We start from the raw sequence: 14,406 nt of genomic DNA, 5'->3' as shown, positions 1-14,406 counted from the left end.
TGCATGCACACGAGAGGACAGATTCAGAGAATGTACCATCTAGGAGCTTGTCTGTCAGTCCTCACGTTCCCACCGCAGATCCATGTGCAGCTGGCGAGAGGACGGAACGGGTAGGTCTCTTTAAATAAACTGCCTGCTTTTAGACCAGATCAGTCTGCCAAAGCAGAAGGTCTCGGTCTCCAGTCACCCAGAGGAGGACTGGTTAAGTACAAATGACTGAGCCACACCCCAAGCTTCTGACCTGTTAGGTCTGTGGTAGAGTGCACTGTGCTGGCGCTGCTGACTTTGAGAGCTGTCGCCGTGCACCATCATTAGATTCTAAGCCACTGTTGTAAAATTGGGTAGACATACCCATTTCATTTCCTAGTGGTCATTGTTCAACTTTCATTCAGTGTATGCACAGAATCCTTCCGTGCCAGGTGCCAGAAATGTTTGAAACACTCAGTACCAGGGACCCTGCATCCTGCTGCTGACTCTGGTGCCATCTTATTGGACACTCCAGCAGGGAGGGAGCAAGCCTGGCCAGGAGGCCCAGGCTGGCTGCTGGGAGGAGAGGCCTTTGAGCAGAACCTGGAGAGATTAGTAGGAGTGTGACACAGAGAGGGAGGTCATTCCAGACGGAGTGCAGGCCACAGACTCAAACCAGCAGATGTTACGTGCGGAGCACAGCAGGAGAATCTTGTATGTGCTGGGCATGGTGGCTCACACCTGTAATCCTAGTACCTGGGAAGCTGAGACAGAAGGATCACTGGTTCAAGGACAGCCTCAGCAGGTAGTGAGACTCTGATCCAAGCGTGGCACACACTTGTAATCCCAGCACTTGGGATGCTGAAATAGGAGGAGAACAGGTTCTCGGCCAGCCTCAGCTCCTTAGACCCTCAGCAACTCAGTGAGACCCTGTTTCAAAAGTAAAGAGTAAAAAATAGGGCCGGGGGTGTAGCTTGGAGGTAGAATGCCCCTGGGTTTCATCCCCAGTACCACAAAAGAAATAAGTAAGTAAAATAAAGTATAAAATGGGAAAGCCGGGCATGGTGGCACATGCTTGTAATCCCAGCATTTGGGAGGCTGAAACAGGAGGATTGTGGTTTGTAGACAGGCTCAGCTACTACTTAGTGAGGCCCTTTGCAACTCAGTGAGACCTGTTTCAAAAATCAAAGAATAAAAAATAGGGCTGGGGGTTTAGCTCAGAGGTAGAATGCCCCTGAGTTCCATCCCTAGTATCAGTGGGGGGGGGGGGGCGGGGGACTAAATAAGCTAGACAAAAAATCCTGCTGTCTCAGCCTCCCAAGAACTGGGATTATAGGTATGTACCACAAAAAACAGCTAACCCTTTCTTTTCTTTTCACTCTTTTTCTTTTTATTTTCTTTCCTTTTTGTGTTTGGGGAAGTTACTGGGAATTATACCCAGGGGCGATATACCTCTGAGCTACACCCCCAGCTTTTTTTATGTTTTGTTTGGAAACAATTTCACTAGATTACTGAAAGCCTCACTACATTGCTGAGGCTGACCACAAACCTGTGATCCTCCTGTCTTAGCCTCCAACGTACTGGGATTACAAGTATATACCACCACGCCCAGCTACATGTCTTTTGAGATTGTCTTTTTCACCAATTGTAATGTCCTTGAGGTTCATCCGAGTCCCATGGGCTTTAATGAATTCTTTATTATTTTGAGTTGCAGCTCATGGTGTGGATGGACCAGTTTAAACACTTAGCCATTGGAAGGCATTTGGGTGGTTTCTGGATTTGGGCTCTTAGACATATTCATGCTATGAACGTTTAAACACAGGCATACAAGTTTCTCTAGGAAATAAATTTTCATCTCTCTGGGATAAATGCCCAAGAGTACAATTGCTTACCATATGGTAAGTCCATTTACGCTCCCGCTAGCGGCATATGAGTGATCCGGCTTCTCCACACTCTCGCCTCCATTTGGTGGTGTCACTATTTTTCATTTTAGCTATGCGGATGGGGATGTAGTGATATCTCACTGTGCCTTGAATTTGCATCTCTCTGATAGCTAATGATGCTGAGCAGCTTTTCATGTGCTCAGTTGCCAACTGTATAGCCTCCGCAGTGAAATGTCTGTGTGTGTCTCTTGCCCGTTTTCCAATTGGATTCAGTGCTTGTCAGTGTTCAGTCTTTTTCTGTTCTCCATGCACGTCCTTTGTCAGAGACGTGATTTGCAAGTATTTTCTCCCATGCTTTTGCTCTTCACCTTCTTTATAGACTTCCTCACAGCTACTCATTTACCAGGGTTAAAATTTAAAACTTCTTAATTTTGATACAGTGAAACATCCATTCTTTTTCCATTCATGAATCATGTTTTCAGTTTTATCTAAGAACTCTTGTTTAGTCCTGGGTCCTAAAAATTTTCTCCTGTTTTCTTCTAAAAGTCCTTGATCCATTTACAGTTAGCTTTTATCTAGGTGAGAAGTTCAGGGTGTGTGTGTGTGTGTGTGTGTGTGTGTGTGTGTGTGTGTGTGTGTGTGTGTTTCTGGGGATGGAACTCAGGGACATTCTACCTCCAAAATACACCCTCAGCACTATTTTATTTTATTTTATTTTTGCGGGTCTAGGGATGGAACCCAGGGACATTCAACCTCCGAGCTACACCCCCTGCTCTTTTTTTTTTTTTTTTCTTTATTTTGAAACAGAATCTCACTAAGCTGCAGATGGCCTCACTAACTAGCTGAGGCTGTCAGCAAACTCCGATCCTCCGGTCTCAGCCTCCCAAATACTGAGATTACAAGCATGCGCCACCACCACGTCCGGCTTACTATTTTATTCTTTTTTAATTTGAAAGAGGGTCTTGCTAAGTTGATGACAGTCTTACTACTTGCTGAGGCTGTCCTCCAACCTATGATACTCCGGCCTCAGCCTCCCAAGGACTGAATTTACAAGCATGTACTCACCATACCCAGCTCAATTTTTTTTTTTTTTTTTTTTTTTTTTTAAGAATGAAGGAACTGGCTCACTTGCCCACATCTGAACTGACCTCCTGGCAAGCTCACATTGGACCCCTATGACTGCGTGTGTGTGTGTGTGTGTGTGTGTGTGTAACTAGGATTGAACCCTGGGGCATTCTACCTTCTAGCTATACCCCAGCCCTACCTATTTTATTTCTGCTATGCCCCTAGTCCTCTTTCTTTCTTTCCTTTTTTCTTTCTTTCTTTCTTTCCTTCTTTTTTTTTTTTTTTTTTTTTTTTTTGTGTGTGTGTGTGGTACTGGGGGTGGAACCTAGGGGCTTTTCTACCTCCAGGCTATACTCCCAGACCTATTTTATACTTTATTTGGAAACTTTGAACCTGTATGATCCTCCTGTCTCAGCCTAACCAAGCACTAGGATTACAAGCCTGTGCCACCACACCCAGCCTATTTTTTTCTTTTTTGAAGTAGGGTCTCAGCCAGGCATGATGGTGTATGCTTGTAATCCCAGTACGTGAGAGGCTGAGGCAGGAAGATTGAAGGTTCACGGCCAGCCTCAGCTACTTAATGAGGCCCTCTGCAACTTAGCAAGATTCTGTTTTGAAATAAAAAGAATTTAAAAATAGGGCTGGGAAGCTGGGCATGGTGGCATACACTTGTAATCCCAGCATTTGGGAGGCTGAGACCGGAGGATCACAGTTTGTGGACAGCCTCAGCTACTTAGTGAGGCCCTTTGCAACTTAGTGAGACCCTATTTCAAAATAAAGAATAAAAAATAGGGCTGGGGATGTAGCTCAGAGGTAGAATGCCCCTAGGTTCAATCCCCAGTACAAAAAAAGGGGGGGCTGGACTATAGCTTAGAGGTATAATGCCCCTGAGTTCCATCCCTAATAGTGCAAAAAATAAATAAATAAAAATAAAAACAAAGAAGCAGGATCTCCCTTAGTTGCTGAAGATCTCCCTATATTGCTGAGACTGTCCTCATACCTGCCATCCTCCTGCCTCAGCCTCCAAAATATAGGGATTACAGGCATGTGCCACTACACCTAGCTTATTTTATTTCTTATTCTGAAGCAAGGATGGGCTCACTAAGTTGCTGCGTCTGGCCATGAACCTGCAATCCTCCGTCTCAGCCTCCCAAGTGCTACGATTACGGGAGTGCAGCCCCACGCCCAGCTCTGTGACTGCCTTTTAAGCTGACAGAGGGATGGCCACCAGAGCAGAATCCGGGCTGCACCAACAGGGACAGGGAAGGTGATGGCTGTTGTGGTGGCAGCCAGCAGTGGTGTATCATCTGTCCATCCTTCCTGCCCAGCCACCCAGGAATTCCCCGTCAGGGGAGATAGGAAACTGAGCGGGCAGCCGGAGCCCTCTCTTACCCACGACTCCTGTCTTGGTTCTGTCCTCTGTGGCCCTGCTGACCTTGGCCTCCTCAGGGTCAGCACATTCAGCTACTGCCTGATGACACGTGAAACTGCAGCTAGTTAGTCCCTTGCCCAAACCCCAAATCCTGCGTCTCAGAAGTGATTTCATCTTCCAGGAAAAGCTAGAGTCATTCCTCTAAGATGTCTCAGAGGAAATGGAAGACGGCCATTGGATGTCCTCTTCCTCCAGGGGTGTTTGCCCAGAGCTGTGTGTGCCTAGTGAGAGGAGGAGATGCTCTGGTTTTCAGTCAGTGTAACCAGAACTGGCAACGATAGAAATGGGCCCGAGTGGAACACATGCAGCATGGTCAGTGTAGGTCGGTCCATTTGCATGGAGCTAATACGGAGTCTTGTTAGTAAGAGAATGACACTTCTGGATACAGTAGAGGTGGTCTTGATTGGGTCAGTAGCAGAGGGATGAAGCTTGATAAAATATATTCAGCTAGCTGGGTACAGTCATGCACATCGTCATTCCAGAGGCTGATGCAGGAGTATTGCAGATTCAAGGCCAGCCTTGGCAATTTAGCAAGACCCTGTCCCAAAATTAAATACCAAAGGGGCTGGGGGGGTTGTCGCTCAGTGGTAGAGCACCCCTGGTATCCATCCCCAGTACCACACACTCAAAAAAAAAAAAAAAAAAAAAAAAAAAAGACAGCTAGAGATGGTCAGTCAATCAGGATTAGGTTTAGGAACTTAACACAGAAAACAGCAGTTCAGCAGAGAGAGTTTATTTCGTCCCCCATCTCCAAGGGACCTGGTTCCTCCTCCTCAGTGTGTCCGTCCCTTGGCCTGTTGCGCTTGGTCCGTGGTTGCTGCTCGAGCCATAGCCTTATGGAATGACGGGGCAGAGGCACCCAGACCACACTTCTGAAGAGGTTTCCAAGCTGGAAGTCACATGCTTCACTTTTATCCCATTGACAACACGCAGAGGGAGCCTGGGAAGTGTAGTCTGTTGGCCAATCGTGACGCTTCCCAAATGCAGCTGGAATTCTCTTACCAAGGAGGACGGCGCAGAGAGCAGGCCCAGGGACGCAGCTTTCCCCGCCCTTCTGGCTCGTGTCGGCCTCCACTGACATTGCTCTTTGACACTCAGAATTCGATAGTCACTTTTGGGAAAGCTGAATGAATGTCTGCCTATGCTTGCATGTGGAAAGCCAGCCTTAATAACTCTCCTGTCTCAGCCAAAACTGGGTCCACACCTGTCCCTGAAAAAACCCCAGGCAGAGCTGGGCGTGGGGGCCCATGCTTGTAATCCCAGTACTTAAGAGAATCTGGGTTCATATACAGCCTCAGCTACTTAGTGAGGCCTTTGGCAACTTAGTGAGACCTTCTTTCAAAATAAAGAATAAAATATAGGGCTGGGAGTGTAGCTCAAAGGTAGACTGCCCCTCGGTTTCACCCCCAGTATCACAAAAAAATAAAAAATAACTCAGGTAGTAGAGAAGAACTCCTCCCACAGCTGGCTATGATCAGAGGTGGATTGGACCTTGGGAGGTGTCTACAAGAGTCGCCCCATGGCATGGAGATTACTGCGGGCACATGAGGATCCAGGGAGAACCCTCTGCCATCACTTCCCTGAGGGCCTGCCCTGCCTTTGGGTGTGTGAGGCCAGCCTGTAGGAGCATGTCTGTCAGGGGGAGCTTGGCTTTTGCCCACTCCACAACCTCCCTGCAGTGCCTTCCCCAACAGCAGAGGCACACAGAGAGTTCTACCTTGTGGGCCCGTCATCACAGCTCCATGTGTCGCATCAGCCCCGGCCAAGCACTGAAAGGAAGGGCCTACCATCATCACCCCTTCATAACTAGGGAAACTGAGGCTCGGGGCTGGGACGTGACTGCACCTGGCTTGGCAAGGGGTGGTGGTAAGATACAAGACCCCGCCTGCCCAGCTCTATTCCTCCTGTATCCACGGATTCCCTTACCTGCCCTTCTCCCTCTGAGAAAGGGAGCCTGAGGTAGGCCTGGGGCTGGAGCCATTGACAAGGCCAGATAGCTCGTCCCACTCCACAACTGAGAAACAGGACCCCCGAGGAGCGCCAGGCTGCTCTGCACCCTCCTTCCTGGAGCGACCTGCCGCCACCTCCCCGGCCAGCTTCCCAGGCAAGCCTCTGCTAACAGTTAACAGCAGCCTCCCCAAGCCATGACAGGGCCTTCCATGTGCTTCAGTCTCACTGGCAAGAGACACTTAGATGGCTGTGACCAGCTGGCCCTCACCCTGTACTTGCGTCCCCTTGCTTCCCACAGGTACGCAACCGCCCCGCACCCACTGCTGTCGTTTGATCCCCACTTCAGCCACGATGGGATGTCCAGCGGCGACTCTTCTTCAGGTGGCTTGACCAGCCAGGAAAGCACCATGGAGCGCCAGAAGCCAGGTATAGCTTCCCCTGGGAGCTCTCCTGACAGGTTCTCTTACTCATAGGTTAACAGGGAATACTTCCTTCCTGTCAGTGATAGAGAAAACACAAAAGTAAGCTTGAGAGCCACACAAAAGAGATGGGCGGGGCTGATGGCACACACTTGTAATCCCAGCATTTGGGAGGCTGAGACAGGATCGCGGTTCACATGCAGCCTCAGCTACTTAGGCCCTTTACAACTCAGTGAGACCCTGCTTCAAAATAAAGAATAAAAAATAGCGCTGAGGGTGTAGCTCAGAGGTAGAATGTGCCTGGGTTCCATCTCCGGTACCATTTAAAAAAAAAAGAAGAAGAAGAAGAGCCGGGCGTGGTGGCTCACGCTTGTAATCCCCGCGCTTGGGAGGCAGAGACAGGAGGATCGCGCAAGTTCGAAGCCAGCCACTTGTGCTGGCTTAGGAGACCCTGTTTCCAAATAAAAATGTAAAAATAGGTCTGGGAGTGTAGCCCGGAGGTAGAAGGGCTTCCAGGAACCCCAGTACCTCCAAAAAAAAGGAAAATAATAATAATAATAATAATAATAATAATAATAATAATAATAATAATAAAAAGATAGAAGGGAGCCTGGCATGGTGGTGCAAACCTATAATCCCAGTACTTAGGACACTGAGACAGGAGGATCACAGGTTCCAGGACAGCCTCAGCACATAAAAAGACTCAACAACATAGCAAAACCCAGTTTCAAAACACACACGCACACGCACCCATGTACACACACACATGCACACAGTCCCAATCTGGGACTAGAGATGTAGTTCAATGGCAAAGTGATTGCCTAGTATTCATGAGGCTCTGGGTTCAATCCCCAGTACTGCCAAAAAAATAATAATAACAAAAGGATGATTTTGCCAGGCATGGTAGTCCACACCTATAATCATAGGAAAGCTAAGATGGAAGGATTTCAGGTTAGCCAGGCGTGGTGGTGCACGCTTATAATCCCAGTATTTAGGAGGCTGAGACAGGACGATTGCAGATTCTTGGTCAGCCTCAGCAACTTGTGAGGCCCTCTGAGACTTAGTGAGATCCTCTTTCCAAGTAAAAGAATAATATAGAGCTGGGGGTGTAGCTCAAAGGTAGACTACCCCTGGGTTCATCTCCAGCACCACATACAAAAAAGAGTGATTTTGCCAGTCCCTTGTAGCACACACCTATAATCCCAGTACTTAGTAGTCAGGGATGGTTGCAAGTTTGAGACCAGCCTCAGCAACTCAGTAAAACCCTTTTCTAAGATAAAAATTAGAGCTGGGCGTGGTGGCGCACGCTTGTAATCCCAGCATTTGGGAAGCAGAGACTGAAGGATCGCGGTTTGTAAGCAGCCTAGGCTAAGTACTTAACAAGGCCCTTCACAACTCAGCGATTGTTTCAAAAAATAAAATAAAATAGCCAAGCATGGTAGCACAAGCTTGTAATCTCAACACTTGGGAGGCTGAGACAGGAAAATCGCATAGGTTCGAAAGCAGCCTCAACTACTTAGCGAGGCTCTCAGCCACTTAGTGAGACCCTGTTTCCAAATAAAGTATAAAAAAAATAGGCCTGGGAGTATAGCCCAGAAGTAGAAAAGCCCCTGGTTCCACCCTCAGTACCAGAAAAATAAAATAAAAATTAGGGCCGAGCATGGTGGCACACGTTTGTAATCCCAGTACTTGGGAGGTTGAGACTAGAAGATCGCAAGTTCGCAGCCAGCTCAGCTACTTAGTGAGGCCCTTTGCAGCTCAGTGAGACCCTGTTTCAAAATAAAGAATTAAAAATAGGGCTGGGGGTGTAGCCTGGAGGTAGAAAGCCTCTGGGTTCCATCCTCAGACCCACCAAAAAAAAAAAAAAAAGAAGAAAGGAGAAAATAAAAGTATCAGAGAGCAGAACCTCAGAGGAGAAAGAGATGGAGATGTCATCTGAGGGGCTGTGTGAGGATATCTAGGCCCCAGGGACTGGGGGTGACCATGAGCCCCTCCCCAGCTCCACAAGCACTGTGGGGTTGGGAAGAGGTCACGTACCCCAGGATTAGTAGCCTGGAGAATTCCTCACACACTGGCCCACAGTTCTCTTAAACCAGGGATAATGGTTCAGTTTTAGGCAAGCTTATCCACCTCCCATCCCCAAGGGCCTCAGCGGCTGATCCCGCCCGGCACTGCCTGCGCGGATCTGTAATCTCGGCCCCAAGACAGAGCTTGATCTTTTTTTTCTTTTTTCCCCACTCAGTTCAGAAAAAGAAAAGTGTCGCTTGGCTGTTTCATTACACCAGAGTGTAAAATGGGGAGGAAATTTTTCCAGTGTTTATTGTGGGCCCCAGATAGGTATCACAGAGCTTACTGTTCTCCCCTCCTCCCGCTCGTCCCCTAGAGCTCGACTCCCTCTCACTTCCTTGGGACCTTGTTATAAGTTGACTAACACAACTAACACCTTCCCTGCCCCCCCCCCACACACACACACAGATCAGGGGAATGTGTATAGACATCATCGGGAAAGTCTAGGTTGGGAAGGTGTCCCCAAGGTCACCAGCTGCCCCACACTGATGCCTGGCCATGGTGTCAGGACATCACATGTGCTGTCGTCTCCCCAGCGTGTCAGAGTGAGGAAAGAACCAGAGGCAACTAGAGGCCAATCCAGAGGAACAGTGAAGGGCCGGGCCCAGCATCAGGGCCAGGGGCACCGGGCAGCCAGGATGGGAAGGCTGTGGCCCTTCGTCCACCATTCATTCAACATTTGCTAATGCTGGGCGCTGGGGACAGTGTGCGTCAGGGACAGTCCTTGCCTCCTGGAGGCCAACAGCCTGGTGGGAGAGATGGACAGTGAACAGGTCACAGTGACGACAGAATCTACGCAGTGCTGAGAATGGCGCAGAAAGTAACACACTGCTGGGGCAGATGGACTTAGGGGAGCGTGGAGCAAACCACTTTCCAGAAGTCTGCTCCAGCGGGGAAGCAGCTAGTCCCAGCCCCCAAGAACAGTGAGGGGCCCCACGTCCAGAGAAGTGGTGGCAGATGAGGTCACCTGTCTCCGGAGAGGAGGGAGAAGGGGACCGAGCACATGCGGCTTTGTGGGCTGCAGTGAGGCCTTGTCCTTTGCTCTGAGTGGGGCGGGAGCCGCAGAGGAGGGATGGGAGGGTCCCCCTTGCTCAGCTTCCTCTAGGGAAGCTGGGAGCTAACATGGTAGGGACAGAGGAGGGGAGAGGCAAGGCTTCTGGACATGGCGTTTTGGTTGTTGTTTTGTGGTTTTGTTTTGGTTTTGGGGGTACTGGGGATGGAACCCAGGAGTACTGGAATTACAAGCGTGCGCCACCATGCCCAGCTGGGTGTGAACCCAAGGGCATTTTACCTCCAAGCTACATCCCAGCCCTATTTCTTCTTTATTTTTGAAACAGGGTCTTACTAAGTTGTGAAGTCCCTCACTAAGTAGCTGAGGCCAGCCATAAATCAGCAATCCTCCTGTTTCAGCCTCCTAAGTGCTGGGACTAGCTGGGCTTGATGGCACACACTTGTAATCCCAGCATTCGGGAGGCTGAGACCAGAGGATCGTGGTTCGCGGACAGCCTCAATTACTTAGTGAGTCCCTCCACAACTTAGTGAGACCCTGTTTCAAAATAAAGAATAAAAAATAGGGCAGGGGTATAGCTCAGAGGCAGAATGTCCCTGGGTTCCATCCCCAGACCCGCAAAAGAAAAAAAAAAAAATCAAGTGCTGGGACTACAAGTATGCATCACCGCATCCGGCTAGGTATGGTTTTTTGGTTTTGTGGTTTTGTTTTTTTCAGTACTGGGGATGGAACCCAAGGACATTGTACCTCCAAGCTATACCCCCAGCTCTATTTTTTACTCTTTATTTTGAAACAGGGTCTCACTGAGTTGCAAAGGGCCTCACTAAGTAGCTGAGTCTGTCTGGAACCACAATCCTCCTGTCTCAGCCTCCCAAGTACTGGGATTACAAGCATATACTACCATGCCTAGCTTGAGTATGGTGTGTGTGTGTGTGTGTGTGTGTGTGTGTGTGTGTGTGTGTGTGTGTGTCTGGGGATGGAACCCAGGGGCATTCTACCTCCAAGCTACACCCCCAGCCCAATTTTTTTATTCTTTATTTTGAAACAGTGAGTTGCAAAGGGCCTCACTGAGGCTTTCTGCGAACCCATATCCTCCTGTCTCAGCCTCCCGAATGCTGGGATGACAAGCGTGCGTCACCATGCCCAGCTGGGTATGGTATTTTGAAGGCAGAGTTGAGCAGGTTTCTTGCTGGCAGATGAAGGTGAGAGGAGGCGGCACGATACAGGGGCTTGGGTCTAAGTGACTAGAAGGATGGAGAAGCCCCTGGGCACACCGGAGGCTGCAGGAGATGCAGTGTGGGGTGATGGGCATTCAGCTTTGGCTCTGTGGGTGCCCAGGAGATACACATGAGGCTGCGACTTTGCACCTGCAGTGCCCCAGGAGGTCCAGGCCAGAGGCAGAGTGTGGGAGTGGTCACTTAGGAGCGACATCTAAGGCTGGATGTGACTGCACAGGGCTTGGCTCTGTAGAGATGTGCTTCTCTGAGTGGTGTGGCCACCTTCCAGGGGAGCAGCACCTCCTGGACAATGTGAGATGCGCCAGGAGGCAAACTACATACAGAGGAAGAGTGGGCCAATCAGGAGGCCAGCCTCCCTGCTTTTCTCATATCTGTGGCCCCCAAGTGGAAGGCACACAGGCAGGGCCCAGGCTGTAGCCAACTGACCTGCTCTGCGGCGGCTCTGAGTGTCCTGCCTGGACCCCCAAGTCCTCTCCCCTGAGCCACCCTGGGGCAGCAGCCGTGTGATTGGGAGCTGGGCTCCCTCAGGTATGTGACCGCAGCTGCAACCTCCTACTTCACAGCCTCAGGGTACTTACTAAGTGTCTCTCCTTCTGGGGCAGTCTAGAGACCCAGTGAGATCATGCCCACCTAGCCCCCAGCATAGGATAGCCCACTGTTAGAATAAGGACTCCTAAAGTCGGGCGTGGTGGCGCACGCTTGTAATCCCAGCATTCGGGAGGCTGAGACCGGAGGATCACGGTTCTCGGACAGCCTCAGCTACTTAGTGAGGCCCTCTGCAACTCAGTGAGACCCGGTTTCAAAATAAAGAATAAAAAAAATAGGGCAGGGGGTGTAGCTCGGAGGTCAATTGCCCCTGGGTTCATCCCCAGACCCGCCAAAAAAAAAAAAGGATAAGGACTCCTCGCTGGGCGTGGTGACACACACTTGTAATCCCAGCACTTGGGAGGCCAATACGAAAGACACGGTTCAAGGACAGCCTCAGCTACTTAGTGAGGCCCTTTGGAACTCAGTGAGACCTTGTTTCAAAAATAAAGAATAAATAAACAGGGCTGAGGATGTAGCTTGGCTGTAGAATGCCCCTGGGTTCCATCCCCAGTACCGCAAAAAAAAAAGAATAAGGACTCCTGCTTCTTCAGCCCTGAGCCTCAGTCGCCACCAGTATTGTCAGTTGGGGGGAAGCCCAGAAGAGTTCCAGCCTTGAGGGCACAGGCTCTGATGCCAGACTGACCTCAGCTGCACCTCCTGCCTGGCCCTTTCTGCCTGTATCACTGTGGGCCAGTTATTAACCTCTCTGGGTCTTGATGTTCTTCTGTTAGAATTGGTGCTAATGTCCTCCGCACAGTTTTGGGACATACAGCAGGATAATGCATGCAAAGCACTCATAGTAGTGCCCGGCACAAGACACATAGTTAATAATAGTGATCATTATAATTTTTTGTGGTACTAGAAATTGAACCCAGGGGCCTTTTACCTCTGAGCTACACCTCCAGCCCTATTTTATTTTTTATTTGAAAACAGAGTCTCACTAAGTTGCTAAGAGCCTCACTAAGTTGCAGAGGCTGGCCTCAAACCTGTGATTCTCCTGTCTCAGCCTCTTAAGTACTAGATTACAAGTGTGTGCCACCATGCCTGGCTCTATTATAATTATTTTGAATAAGTGTGGGCTTTGGGGTTGGACTGCCTGGGTTCAGATTCTTGAGTGCATTTGTTATTTATTTGTTTACTTATTTATTTGTTGTGAGGGGGGTACTGGGGGTAGAACCCAGGGGCATTCTATGTACGAGATATACCTGGAGCTCTGTTTTATTTTTTAGTTGAGAACAGGATCTCCTAAGTTGTCAAGAGTCTCACTAAATTTCTGGGGCTGTCTGGGCATAATACTTATAATCCCAGTACTTGGGAGGCTGAGACTGGAGGATCACAGGTTCGAAGCCAGCCTCAGCAACTTAATGAGGCTCTTAGCAACTTAGACCCTGTTTCCAAATAAAATATGAAATAGATCTGGGAGTGTAGCCCAGAGGTAGAAAGCCCTTGGGTTCCATCCCCAGTACCACACACACACAAAAAAAATCTATTTAGTGGCCTCAAATCTGTGATTCTCCTGTCTCAGCCTCCCAGGTACTGGAATTACAGGCGTACACTACCACTCTTGGCTGCATTTGTGATTTCACTAGATGCTAACTAAATACCCTTCATTGGGGCCGGTCAGTTTTTTAAAGGGAGATAGCCACATTGACATCCTTGGGAATGTAGACCAGTTCACACCACAGCCGCCATTGCAGTTTTAAACTGGCTTCACCCTTGAGCCAGCAGTTCCGCTTGCAGAACTCTGTCCCAAAGGTGGTCCTGTACCTGCTCAAACTTGTGAGTAAAGGAAAGCCCACTGTAACATTGTCACACAGTAAAATTGAACATCACCTAAATATCCATTGGTAGGAAATTGGCAAATAATTGGTATACATTAACTTGATGGAATACTGTGCAGCTATTAAAAATGTGGTCACTTAGGTGTGGCAGCACATGTCTGTAACTCAGTACCTGGGGAGGCTGAGGCAGGAGGATCTCAGGTTCAAGGCCAGCCTCAGCAACTTAGTGAGACTCCCGGTGAGACCCTGTTTCAAAAAAAGAAAAAAGCCAGGCATGGTGGCCACTACTTAGTGAGGACCTCTGCAACTTAGTGAGACACTGTTTCAAAATAAAGAATAAAAATAGGGCAGGCACAGGTAGTGGTGGCCCCGCAAGCTTGTAATCCTAGCATTCTAGCATTGAGAGGCTGAGACTGGAGAATCGAGGGGATCGCAGTTTGCAGACAGCCTCAGCTACTTAGTGAGGCCCTCCACAACTTAGTGAGACCCTGTTTTCAAATAAAGAATAAAAAAAAAAAATAGGGCAGGGGGTGTAGCTTGGAGGTCAAATGCCTCTGGGTTCCATTCCCAGACCCACCAAAAAAGAAAGAAAGAAAGAAAGAAAGAAAGAAAGAAAGAAAGAAAGAAAGAAAGACGGACAAAAAATAAATTTAAAAATAGGGCAGAAGGTGTAGCTCTGAGGTCAAATGCCCCTGGGTTCCATCCCCAGACCCACAAAAAGAAAAGAAGATAAAAAGTGCTAGGTATGTAGCTCAGAGGTAAAATGCCCCAAATGAACTTCGTGTTCAGCTGTGTTCAAGTGTATAGTGAAGCTGTGAAGTGAGGGGCAAGTGTAGATACGGTATAAAGTGAAAAGTCAAGTTACAGGGCAGGATTTAGTAAGATGGCGTTTTTGTTTCTTAAAATATTGTGTACATTTAGCCAAAAAAGGATAGCTGCCTTACATAATGTGAAAAACATAATGTGTAAAAGACAATATTACAAAAAAGACAGGAAAGGAAATGAAG

The 14,406-nt window shown here is 48.7% G+C and overlaps 1 protein-coding gene across 1 annotated transcript in view; it reads left to right on the top strand.

Annotated features, from left to right (window-relative positions):
* Positions 1-14,406, top strand: part of SIPA1L3 (signal induced proliferation associated 1 like 3) — a gene marked incomplete at both ends in the record, with an annotated part of 125,267 nt that overhangs the window by 73,050 nt on the left and 37,811 nt on the right. The window contains one exon of the mRNA XM_080704170.1: positions 6,596-6,723. Within this exon, the coding sequence (XP_080560296.1) occupies positions 6,596-6,723 (128 nt within the window). The remainder of the gene's footprint in view (positions 1-6,595; positions 6,724-14,406) is intronic.

This window comes from Muscardinus avellanarius, assembly GCF_963383645.1.
Source record: "Muscardinus avellanarius genome assembly, chromosome: 10".
NCBI classification, from domain to species: Eukaryota; Metazoa; Chordata; class Mammalia; order Rodentia; family Gliridae; genus Muscardinus; species Muscardinus avellanarius.
This window is presented reverse-complemented; position numbering and strand designations above follow the sequence as displayed.